The sequence below is a fragment of the Nomascus leucogenys genome, chromosome 9 (genome assembly GCF_006542625.1).
Source record: "Nomascus leucogenys isolate Asia chromosome 9, Asia_NLE_v1, whole genome shotgun sequence".
Taxonomy (NCBI): Eukaryota; Metazoa; Chordata; class Mammalia; order Primates; family Hylobatidae; genus Nomascus; species Nomascus leucogenys.
The window spans coordinates 102,987,273-103,000,545 of record NC_044389.1 but is presented as its reverse complement, the minus strand read 5'-3'; the positions used below and the strand labels follow the sequence as shown (position 1 = coordinate 103,000,545).

At 43.5% G+C, this 13,273-nt stretch overlaps 1 protein-coding gene across 2 annotated transcripts in view; it reads left to right on the top strand.

Moving 5' to 3' along the window:
* Positions 1–3,522, top strand: part of CDNF (cerebral dopamine neurotrophic factor) — an 18,788-nt gene extending 15,266 nt beyond the window's left edge. For both annotated transcript variants that reach the window (XR_004031767.1, XM_003257646.4), the window contains one exon: positions 2,479–3,522. Coding sequence is in view for 1 of the 2 variants with exons in the window: in XM_003257646.4 (XP_003257694.1) it covers positions 2,479–2,657 (179 nt within the window). In the remaining variant the exon portion in view is untranslated. The remainder of the gene's footprint in view (positions 1–2,478) is intronic.
* Positions 3,523–13,273: the final 9,751 nt, after the last annotated feature.

Sequence of the window (13,273 nt, the reverse complement as noted above, 5' to 3'; positions counted from 1 at the left end):
AGCGGGGAGGGGCAAAAGACACTTTTTTTTTTTTTTTTTTTTTTTTACAGTCTCGCTCTGTTGCCCATGCTGAAGTGCAGTGGCATGATCTCTGCTTACTGCAACCTCAGCCTCCTGGGTTCAAGAGATTCTCCTGCCTCAGCCTCCTGAGTTGCTGGGATTACAGGTGTGTGCCCCCACGCCCGTCTAGACTTTCTTTTGAAAGAGGAAAAGTACCTCTTTCTGATAGGAAAATTATAATTATTGGTATATTCCAGATGAGCTTATTATTTTGTCTATTTTGGGCTTTTTTCAATCTTTTCAGCAATTGAGAAGTAGCTGAGTTCTTGATATTTTCTGCACATAATCTATAAACAGGGAAATAGTAGTCTTGCTAGAGGAGGTTAGATGTTGGTGACAAGTATCATTGGCAAGAATTTTAGAAGCCAGGTTGGCTGGCACCAAAGCACTAGCATTGGAGAAGTGGGAATAACACAAAGGGCTGTACATGCTGTGATAATTTAGCAACCTAATCCCAGTAGGGGCCAGGCATCAGGTGAGTTTCAAAACAGAGATCCCAAACAATTAAGGTTCAGTGAGAATATTCCTAATTTTATTCACGTGTTTGCATTTCTTTACATTTTTATTTAAAACCCAATAGTGCTTTGTCATGTATACATGCTCATTTGCTTTGCCGAAGATACATCTTCCTAGCAAAAGCGAACCATAACTTTTTGCTGGTTAATTACAATCTATGGCTTTCAAGTTGGCCACAAACCAAGGCCATCCCAAAGGAACTGATTGCCTTTTGTATAAGAGTTTCCTTCTTGTTACCTTAACAGCAGCAATTTGGATACAGTGCTATTTGTTTTAGGAATACTGATCTTGAGAATGCTCCAAATGGTAGTAAACATTGTGGAACTACATAGGCCCTTAGTTTTGAAGCAAGTATAATCTCTTGGAAAGAAAGTCAAATTAAAAACACAAATTATCCCAATAACTTTGTATACACCGTTGTCCTTCAGTACCTGTGCAGGAGGGGTTCTGGGACCGTACTCAGACACTAAAATACTGATGCTTAAGTGTTTGCATATAACCCATGCGCATCCTCCCTCCTGTATACTCTAAATCATCTCTAGATTACTTATAATACTTAATACAATGAAAATGCTATTTGTATTCGTCTGTTCCCGCATTGCTGTAAAGAACTATCGGCCAGGCGCAGTGGCTCACGCCTGTAATCCCAGAACTTTGGGAGGCCGTGGCGGGTGGATCAGTTGAGGTGAGAAGTTCAAGACCAGCTTGGCCAACGTGGTGAAACCATGTCTCTACTAAAATACAAAAATTAGCCGGGCATGATGGTGGGTGCCTGTAATCCCAGCTACTTGGGAAGCTGAGACAGGAGAATCGCTTGAACCAGGGAGATGGTGGTTGCAGTGAGCAGAGATCATGCCACTGCACTCCAGCCTGGGCAGCTAAGCGAGACTCCATCTCAAAAAATAAAAATAAAAAAAGAAAAAAAAAAGAAAAAGAACTATCTAAGACTGGGTAATTTATAAAGAAAAGAGGTTTAATTGGCTCACGGCTCCACAGGCTGTACAGGAAGCGTGGCTGGGGAGGCCTCAGGAAACTTACAATCATGGCAGAAGGCAAAGAGGAAGAGGCATGTCTTACATGACTGCAGCAGGAGGAAGAGCGCAAAGGGGGAGGTGCTACACTTTGAAACAACCAGATCCCTCATGAACTCACTCACTATCATGAGAAAAGCTAGGGTGAAGTCCACCCCCATGATCCAATCACCTCCCAACAGGCCCCTCCTCCAACAGTGGGGATTACAATTCCACGTGAGATTTGGGTAGAGACACAAATCCAAACCATATCGTTGTTAAATAGTTGTTATACTGTATTGTTTGTATTTTTTTTTTTTTTTTTTGAGACAGTCTCAATCTCTTTCCCAGGCTGGAGTGCAGTGGCGTGATCTCGGCTCACTGCAACCTCCATCTCCCAAGTTCCGGAAATTCTCCTGCCTCAGCCTCTCAAGTAGCTGGGATTACAGGCATGCCACCACCATGCCCGGCTAATTTTTTTGTGTTTTTTTTAGTAGAGATGGGGTTCCACCATGTTGGCCAGGCTGGTCTTGAATTCCTGACCTCAGGCAATCCGCCCACCTCCCAGACTGCTGAGATTACAGGCGTGAGCCACCGTGCCCAGCCCTGTTTGTATTTTTTAATTGTTGTAGTGTTATCTTTAATTTGTTTAGAATATTTTTGATCTGCTGTTGGTTGAATCTGCAGATGCAGAACCCACTGATAGAGAGGGCTGCTGTACCACATTTTCCTTGGGTGTGTCTTGGTTTCCATGGAAACTGGAATTGTTCCCTGCCTTGGATCATAGGGTAGTCAGCACCAAGATAAGCAAACTATATGCCTTTTGAAGTGATTCATAGGGATTTTTTTTCCATTTGTTTTGTAATTGGCTTTTTTCCTTTTTGCCATTTAGAAAAAACATTGGACTTGGCATCAGTTGACCTGCAGAAGATGAGAGTGGCAGAGCTGAAGCAGATCCTGCATAGCTGGGGGGAGGAGTGCAGGGCCTGTGCAGAAAAAACTGACTATGTGAATCTCATCCAAGAGCTGGCCCCCAAGTATGCAGCAACACACCCCAAAACAGAGCTCTGATCTCCAACACCAGCACATTTGTGACTTGTAATTAGAGAGAAAAATGACTCTCTAGGATATGGACATGTTGATTAAGGATAACTGGGAATGCATCATATTTGGTCTCATGCTTTTTGTGTTGGTATTATTCCTCAGAATTTTGTTACGTGGGTTTATGAGTAACACTAATACTACTGATAACTTACATTTGCAATGTACCAAAAGCTAAAAGTTCCTTTCTCATAAGTTTCTTGGAATAACTATGTCAGTTTTCATTGCCTGTCTCCTAAAAGTGACCTACTGACAAATTGATGGAGTAAATTGATTCCAAGAAAGAAGAAGGCATCCAGAGACTCCTCTCTGGATGCAATTTTAGAATATATTGGACTACAACAAAAGACACAACAGTCAGCTTATCTAATGCACAACTTCAATCCCAAATACAGAATCAAAAGTTTTTTTAAAGTAAATTTTCTGTTTTCACTCTACATTGTAGCTCTCTTTGGTATCAGAAATGGTCAGGCAGGAGTACTCGTTTTTCCCATTGGAAGAAAACCCACTTAAACCTACTTAAAGAAAATAGAGAGATCAAGAAACTGTATAAGTATAGCCAATGTTTGGCAATTATATCAACATTTATATTGTTAATTGAACCAAGCTCAAGGTCTTTTTCATTCCTTACAGTCACATATCAGACAAGTTTTTGATAGAAGATTAAAGCATATTAAAAACACTCATAGGCAACTTGGAACTTTACCATTCTTAATGCTCTTTTATCAGCTTTCAGTTGTAAAATCATTTTTGGTTCCATTTTCTGGCCACATAAGAATAAGAAATCCACAGTAGAAGTGGCTGCCTCTGTGTGGCAGGTACAGCTGGGGAATAATGAAAAAACATTGCCTTGGAACTTTCTGGAGTGATGGGAATGCCCTATATCTTGATTGGCATGGGGATTACATGGGTTAATAAGATTGTCATCTGGTAGAAAAATTAAGATCCGGGCATTTTATTGTATGTACATAATATCTTTAAAAACTGCTGTAGAAAAATTATTTGGAAATTAACTAAAATTAATTAATTCAACACACTTTGTTTGCCAGGCACAGTGGCTCACACCTGTAATCCCAGCACTTTGGGAGGCTGAGGTGGGAGGATCGCCTGAGCCTAGGAGTTAGAGATCAGCCTGAGCAACAGAGTGAGGTTCCGTCTCCACCAAAAATTTTAAAATTAGCTGCGCCTGATAGTGTGTACCTGTAGTCCCAGCTACTCGGGAGGCTGAGGTGGGAGGACTGCTTGAGCCCAGGAGGTGGAGTCTGTAGTGAGCTGTGATCCTGCCACTGCACTACAGCCTGGGCAACAGAGCAAGACCCTGCCAGAAATATATGAAATAACAAACAAAAAAGCCCACCTTGTTCATTCAAAGAATTGCATTTACTGGCTGGGGTTGTTTTCAGGGAGTGGAGGAGACATTTTCAGACTGAAAATATACATCAAAAATATAATTTTTAATTCTAAATGCTGCAGAGGTAAATGAATTTTCAGCTGGGAAGCTGATACGTCAGAGTTAGTGGGTCCTAAGGAAATATATATATGATGTAACTGAAAGGTGAGAATAAAAAAGCTGTGGTGTAATGAATGCTCAAAGTAATTATTGTTTCTGAATTTTGGCAGCTCGATTATCATGTGTAAAGTGTCTACTTTATTTTGAATTATATCTTCAAAAAAACCAAAGTTAGTTTTTGGTTGTTTTTGTTTCTTTGAGACAGTCTCGCTCTGTTGCCCAGGCTGGAATGCAGTGGCACAATCTTAGTTTACTGCAAACTCAGCCTCTCGGGTTCAAGTGATGCTTCTGCCTCACCCTTCAGAGTAGCTGGGATTACAGGCGCCCGCCACTATACCCGGCTAATTTTTTTGTATTTTTAGTAGAGACGGGGTTTTGCTATGTTGGCCAGGCTGGTCTTGAACTCCTGGCCTCAAGCAATCCACCCACCTCAGCCTCCCAAAGTGCTAGGATTACAAGCATGAGCCACCATGCCCGGCCTCTCCAGAGTTTTCTTTTTTAAACTTCTTATAACCTTTATATCTGTTTTTATTTTTGCATTTTGAACCTATCAAGAAATGTGTTGTTTGAAAATATTATGTTTGGTGTCTGACCTCAAAATCGGGTCGCATTTCTGTGTCTTTTTTTCAGGATACAAATTGAGGTAATAGAAACAGTGCTCAGCCTGTCATTTATATCCATGGTGTTTAGTCTGTTTTTTTTTTTTTTTCCTTTTTTTTTGGACAGAGTCTCACTCTGTCACCCAGGCCAGTATGCAGTGGTGCTATCTCAGTTCACTGCAACCTTCGACTCCCAGGTGCAAGTGATTCTCCTGCCTTAGCCTCTTCAGTAGCTGAGATTACAGGCGTGCACCACCACACCTGGCTAAATTTTGTATTTTTAGTAGAGATGGGGTTTCACCATGTTGGCCAGGGTTGCCTCAAACTCCTGACCTCAAGCGATCCACCCACCTCGTCCTCCCAAAGTGCTGGGATTACAGGCATGAGCCACTGTGCCTGGTCTAGTCTGTTTTTTTGTTTTTTTTTTTAAAAGAATTTACATCAGTGCTTCTCAAACTGCACATACAGTGTTTATCACAGCACAATTCACAATTGCAAAGATATGGAACCAACCTAAGTGCCCATCAACTGGTAAGTGGATAAAGAAAATGCGTTTATGTTATCAGGCATAACATAAACATAATACAGCATGGAATACTACTCAGCCATCAAAAAGAACAAAATCATTGTTTTGCAGCAACTTGGATGGAACTGGAGGCCATTATTCTAAGTGAAGTAACTCAGGAATGGAAGACTAAACCTGTATGTACAAACCAGTATGTTCTCACTTATAAGTGGGAGCTAAGCTATAGGGTAAGCAGAGACATAAAGAGTGGTATAATGGACATTGGCGATTCAGAAGCAGAGAGGGTGGGAGGAAGGTGAGGGATAAAAAACTACATATTGGGTACAATGTATGCTACCTGGGTGACAGGTGAGCCAAAATCTCAAACTTCACCACTATACAGTTCATCCATGTAACCAAAAACCACTTGTACCCCAAAAGCTATTGAAATAAAAAATAAATAGCTGAAAAGTAAAAACAAAAACTGGGCATAGAGGCAGTCTTGTTAAAGTGGGGCTCTGATTCAGTGGGTCTGGGGTGGGGCCTGAGATTCTGCATTGCTAGTGAGCTACCAGGTGATGTCCACACTACCCTTCCAGGACCACGCTTTGAGTAGCAAAGGCCTAGGTCAAGGATCCTGCAATTGATACATACTTTTTTCCCTTTGCCAGTATCAACCTAAATAGTAAACAGAGAAAGGCTCTCTAAAAAAAGATGTTTGTTTGGGAATAGAGCATTGCAATGGGAATACGCAAGCCTTAGTAAACTATGCGTATTCAAAGGAGGTAAAGGAAGACAAAGGTTTTTAAAGATAAAAATGAGGGGCTGGGTGTGGTGGTTCACACCTGTAGTCCGCACTTTGGGAGGCCGAGGTGGGTGGATCACCTGAGGTTAGGGGGTTCCAGACCAGCCTGGCTACCATGGTGAGACCCCGTTTCTACTAAAAATACAAAAAAGTTAGCTGGGCCTGGTGGTGTGTGCCTGTAATCTCAGCTATTGGGGGAGACTGAGGCAGGAGAATCACTTGAACCCGTGAGATGGAGGTTGCAGTGAGCTGAGATCATGCCACTCCACTCCAGACTGGGTGACGGAGTGAGACTCTGTCTCAGAAAAAAAAAAAAAAAAAGAGGAGGATTGCATAATTGTTTTGAAATAATTACCCTTGACCACAAAGATCAATCACAAGAGTGATGCTAGCTAGTCTGAGTTGGGACAGACAGTCTCCGGGTCGACGCCCTTGCAGAAGAATTTTCTTGTGTGAAGTTGTGATGGCTTTTGTGGAGGATTATGATTTTTGCAGGCTTTTGTGATTGTTTATGTTATCAGGCATGCAAGCCTGAGAACCCTCTTTTCATGGACTCCCCCAGCTCTGTTTTCAAGGTTTTCTTACCATTTGTGACCCCATTCTGATTCTCATGACTTTCACACCAGTCTTGATCAGTTATGTTTTTTATAGAGTTGAATGTAATAAAAACAGCAGCAACAACAAAACGAAACAAAAAAGTACAAGTATTAATTCTCCCATGTAAAAGAAGTCCAGAAGTAGCCAGTCCAGGGTAAATATGGCAGCTCCACAGTTATTAGGGACTCAGCTTGAACTTTTTGCTTCCCATCGTAGTGGTGGGTTTCACTTCTAACCATTGGCCTAGTTGGATGCTGCAATTTACTATTTCAGAAGGGAGAAGGCATGAAAGAACTTGCCTCTAACCTGAGCCCACTTCTTTTTTTTTTTTTTTCGAGATGGAGTCTGGCTCTGTGGCTCAGGCTGGAGTGCAATGGCACGATCTCGGCTCACTGCAACCTCCACCTCCCAGGTTCAAGTGATCCTCCTGCCTCAGCCTCCTGAGTAGCTGGGATTAGAAGTGTGTGTCACCACACCCAGTTAATTTTTGTATTTTTAGTAGAGACGGGGTTTCACCATGTTGGCCAGGATGGTCTCGATCTCCTCACCTCGTGATCTGCCCGCCTTGGCCTCCCAAAGTGCTGGGATTACAGGCAGGAGCCACTGCGCCCGGCTACTACTTGTTCTTGTTCTTGTTCTTCTTCTTTTTTTTTTTTTCAAGACAGAGTCTTGCTCTGTTGCCCAGGCTGGAGTGCAGTGGCATGATCTTGGCCCACTACAACTTCTGCCTTCCCAGTTCAAGCGGTTCTTGTGCTGCCTCAGCCTCCCGAGTAGCTGGGATTACAGGCACCTGCCACCATGCAGGGCTAATTTTTTTTATTTTTAGTAGAGATGGGGTTTCACCATGTTGGCCAGGCTAATCTTGAACTCCTGACATCAGTTGATCCACCCACCTTGGCCTCCCAAAGTGCTAGGATTACAGGCATGAGCCACCGCACCCAGCCCTGAGCCTACTTCTTTAAGGGAGCCTCCCTCCCTCTACCTACCTCCACTCCCACCCTCACATCCCACTTAACATTCTGCTTATATACCATTCACCAGAGCTTTTTTATTAAAAAGGTTTTTTTTAAAATTTATTGTTAACTTTTAGGTTTGGGAGTACATGTGCAAGTTTGTTATATAGGTAAACATTGCCATAAGGGTTTGTTGTAGATTCTTTTGTCACTCAGGTATTAAGCCTAGTACCTACTTATTTTTTCCTGATCCTCTCCCTCCTCCCAGCCTCCACCCTCCAACAGGCCCCTGTGTTTGTTGTTCCCTTCTTTGTTTCCATGTGTTCTTATTATTTAGCTCTCACTTTTTAGTAAGAACATGCAGTGTTTGGTTTTCTGTTCTTGTATTAGTTTGCTAAGGATAATGGCCTCCAGCTAGCTCCATTCATGTTCCTGCAAAAGACATGATCTTGTTCTTTTTATGGCTGTGTAGTATTCCATGATGTATATGTACCATGTTTTCTTTATCCAGTCTACCTTTGCTGGGCATTTAGGTTGATTCCATGTATTTGCTATTGTGAAAAGTGCTATAATGAACATATACATGCAAGTATTTTTTTTTTTTTTGAGACAGTGTCACTCTGTTGCCCAGGCTGGAGTGAAGTGGCATGATCTCAGCTCACTGCAATCTCCACCTCCCGGGTTCAAGTGATTCTTGTGTCTTAGCCTCCTGAGTAGCTGGGATTACAGGCACACACCACCAAGCCTGGCTAACTTTTGTATTTTTAGTAGAGACGGGATTTCACCATGTTGGCCAGACTGGGTCTTGAACTCCTGACCTCAAGTGATTCGCCTGCCTCAGCCTCCCAAAGAGCTGTGATTACAGGCGTGAACCACTGTGCCTGGCCGCATGTGTCTTTATAATAGAATGATTTATATTCCCTTGGGTATCTACCCAGTAATGGGTTTGCTAGGTTAAATCACTGACCAGGACTTAATCACATGTCCAACTTGGCTGCAAAGGAGTTCAGGAAATAATATATTTTGGTTGGGTTCATTGCTACCCAAATAAAATCATATATATATGATGAATATATATAAATATATATGTGTGTATATATATATATATATTTTTTTTTTTTTTGATTACTGAGGAAGAAGGAGAAAATAGTCTGTGGTCACAAACCATCTTTGCCACACAGCATAAATTTTTCCTAACTCTGCATCTTAGTGATGATTCCTGGTTATGATACCCTCAATAACTCTTGTTCCTCCTTGCTATTTGCATCTTCCATAGACGTAGGCAGTTATGCATTTCCTTCTTTTTTGATTTGATGAGAAGTAGCTACTATTTTTCCTTTTTAATTTTTAATCACTACTCCTCTCACTGTGCATGTGTTTGTGTGTATATGCATTTTTTAACTGTATTTCCCCCTCCAAATCCATAAGCATAGAAGATTTAGGAGTCGGACATTCTGACAAAAGTGTCAAAACTCTAGGCTAAAAAACTTTCATCCAGCCCAGGCATGGTGGCTCACGCCTATAATCCCAGCACTTTGGGAGGCTGAGGTGGGAGGATTGCTTGAGCCCAGGAGTTTAAGATCAGCCTGGGCGACACAGTGAGACCCCATCTCTACAAAAAATAAAAAATTACCTGGGAGTGAGTTGTGGTGCACACCTGTGGTCCTAGCTACTAGGGAGGCTGAAGCAGGAGGATCACTTGAGTCCAGGAAATCAAAGCTGCAGGGAGTTCTGATCACGCCACTGCACTCCAGCCTAGGCGACAGAGCGAGACCCTATTTCAAACAAAACCAAACCAAAGAACAGAAACCTTTCATCTAAACAGTGTTACCGGTGGAGGGTCTCTTGACTGCAAGCTGTCCAGGTTCTTGGCGTTTTGAACAAAGAATTGGACAAAATACACAACAAAGCAAGGAAAGAACGAAGCAACAAAAGCAGAGGTTTATTGAAAATGAAAGTACACTCTGCAGGATGGGAGCAGCCACAGCAAGCGGCTCAAGGGGCCCAGTTACAGGATCTTCTGGGCTCCAAATACCCTCTAGAGGTTTTCCATTGGCCATGCAGATGAAGTGGTGGCCCATGATCAGTCTGATTGGTTGCAGAAAGCAACTAATCAGAGGCTGAAGTGAAGTTATAAAGTCACACTCCTATGCAAATGAAGTCTTGTCCTGCAAATCAGTCTGATTGGTTGCAGAAAGTAACCAATCAGAGGCTAAAGTGAAGTTACAAAGTTACACTCCTATGCAAATATCTGATTGGTTGTGGGGAGCAACCAATTAGAGGTACTTTCAATTTTTCATCTGCCACCCAGAAAGGGGTGGGGGAGTTGCGGAGAGAGTAGCCTCTGGTCCTTTTGTTACTTAGGTGTGGAAAGTTGGGGTTTTCCTTTTGATCTAGTTCTAGGAAGTCAGCATGAATCGGCTTTAGGTTCCCTGCCTCCAGACCTTATTCTCCTGTCTCAACAGTAGTGGTCTGGGACAGGCATTATTCCAGATCTAGTCTAAATTTCAAAAATTCCAAGCAGAAGACCCTTTACTTTGGCTCTTACATAAACATGGTAGACCAGATATAACATTTGGAGCACAATCTAAAAGTTGTAGTTTTTCATTTGGGTGTGGATAATCTGTAATACACATTCCACTAAAAAAAAATTTTAAATTTAGACCAAATTAGCTTGGCATATAGCACAAGAAAATATTTAATGAGTGGATCGCTAAACAGGAGAGCATTTTATGATCCGAAGGCCATATCTATGAGTTTGAACACCTCTTGATCAGTGTCATTTCTAAGCAGATGGATGTGCATTTTGATTTTGAGTCTCATCCAAAAGAAATGATTGTCGGGTAGTCATTCTTCCACTGTGTGTTTAAAGTAGAACAGCAAAAGGGAAATCCTCTTGGGTGCACCATCATTATGAATTTAGAAACTTTTGATTAGTCACTATCATTTATTTTAGTTTTCCCCTTTTTGTTTTAATATGGAAATCTTAAGTTTGTAGTACCAACAAGAGATTAAAATTACAATTGAAGTGCATCAAGTGATTCTTCCCTTGATAATAATTATTTTCTGGTAACACAAAACAAAGATCAACAGAAAAATAAATGAGTAGCAGGTATTATGTGTCAACAGTTTATTTTTGGTATATTTCCACTGGCAGAATTTTCGAGAATTGGGATTGAGCAGGCAGACCTGGAGCTGAATTTCCAACTCCCACCAGTGGGCTGTGTGACATGAACAAACTAAAATTTTAGATGTGGTAATTGACAGAGGTCAGGCAGCTCACTGTGAGTGAAATGGATCTGTTTGAAAGCACACACTTTAAATGTGGATTTTTTACTTCCTGGCCCAGTGGCTCTCAACCTGGGCTGTGTATCAGAGGCACCTGGGGAACGTTTAAACGTCTCAAAGGCCAGGCCGCACCCCAGACCAATTACTTCCATTTGTGTGTGGCAGTCTGGAGGGGAGAGAGAGTCCCAGGTGTCAGTGTTTTGTTAAAGCTTCCCAGGTGATTCAGTGTGAAGCCAAGTTTGAGAACCACTGTCCTGGTGGTGACTTGGTATATGAAGCTCCACTTCTGTGGTTTTGCTCTCCCAAGGTTTGATGGTTGACCTTGCAAGCTTACATACCTGGTCTGGTAAGTGGTGCATTTTCTGTGAACATATACCTGCTTATTAAGATATCGTGAATTTTCTGTCTACGCTGAGTAATGGATGGATTAACCATATTTAGAACCAAAGAATGGCCGCCACAGTGGCTCACGCCTGTGATCCCAGCACTTTGGCAGGCTGAGGTGGGAGGATCACCTGAAGTCAGGAGTTTGAGACCAGCCTGGCCAACATGGTGAAACCCCATCTCTACTAATTAGCCAGGCATGGTGGTGGGCACCTGTAATCACAGCTACTTGGGAGGCTGAGGCAGGAGAATCTCTTGAACCCGGGCGGCAGAGGTTGCAGTGAGCCGAGATTGCGCTACTGCACTCCACCCTGGATGACAGAGCGAGAGTGGGGGTGGGGGGGAAGAACCAAAGAAGAAAGAAAAAGAGCACATAAAGACAGAAGATGGGCCCACAACCCGATTACCGTAATCCTTGGAGCTAGATGTTCTTGGACTTAATAATTTTTCATAGTTTAGAAAGGGAATATGGGGCATATATCCCTATCGCACACCCTCCCTCCCCCACCATGAGGTTGGGGCAGCACCCTGTAACACCCTGCCATGAATCCACATCAGCTTTTGTCACCAGAAGAATTCAGGTCACTTATTAAGTTGCATAAAAGAAGTTTTGATTTTAGAGTTTTCTAGATTTCAGGATTTTGAATGAGAGGTTGTGGTGACACCATTCTGGGTGTTATCATCACTGAGACTCTGGGCTTTTTTTTTGAGACAGAGTCTCACTCTGTCACCCAGGCTGGAGTGCAGTGGCACGATCTCGGCTCACTGCAAGCTCCGCCTCCCGGGTTCCCGCCATTCTCCTGCCTCAGCGTCCCCAGTAGCTGGGACTACAGGCGCCCGCCACCATGCCTGGTGAGCTTTTGTATGTTCAGTAGAGACAGGGTTTCACCGTGCCAGCCAGGATGGTCTCGATCTCCTGACCTCGTGATGCCCGCCTCGGCCTCCCAAAATGCTGGGATTACAGACGTGAGCCACCGCGCCCGGCCGACACTTCGGGGTCTTTTACAAAACCTCTACCTCCCATCGTTCCATAGACTGGTAAAAGTTGGAAGCCAGGCGCAGTGGCTCACGCCTGTAATCCCAGCACTTTGGGAGGCTGAGGTGAGTGGATCACGAGGTCAGGAGTTTGAAACCAGCCCTGCCCAACATGGTGAAACCGCGTCTGCACTAAAAATACAAAAATTAGCCAGGCATGGTGGCATGCGCCTGTAGTCCCAGCTACTCGGGAGGCTGAGGCAGGAGAATTGCTTGAACTTGGGAGGCAGAGGTTGCAGTGACCCGAGATCACACCACTGCACTCCAGCCTGAGTGACAGAGCGAGACTCTGTCTCAAAAAAAAAAAAAAAAAAAAAAAGTTGGAAAGCACCTGGGGCCTCAGAAACCAGAACTCAAGGTGCCTCACTTCTTTCTTTGGGCCACTTCCTTTCCTGGAGCACGGAGTAGGGTAAGCATGAACTACTCACCCAGGAAGTGTGCTCATCCTGTTGGCTTCTTTCCCCACACAGGTGTGTCAGCTGTGGTTTTTCCTCTTCAGGTCACAGGTGCCAAGAAGCTGAAATGAGCAGCTGCTTCTCTTTTCTGCAGCCCCCACCCTCAGGACTCCTTTCTCATCAGACCAAAAAAGACTACCTTATTCAGGCCGGGCGCGGTGGCTCACGCCTGTAATCCCGGCACTTTGGGAGGCTGAGGTGGGCAGATCACGAGGTCAGGAGATGGAGACCATCCTGGTTAACACGGTGAAACCCCGTCTCTACTAAAAATACAAAAAATTAGCCAGGCCTGGTGACGGGCGCCTGTAGTCCCAGCTACTCGGGAGGCTGAGGCAGGAGAATGGCGTGAACCTGAGAAGCAGAGCTGGCAGTGAGTCGAGATTGCGCCACCGCACTCCTGCCTGGGCGACAGAGCGAGATTCCGTCTCCAAAAAAAAAAAAAAAGACCACTTTGT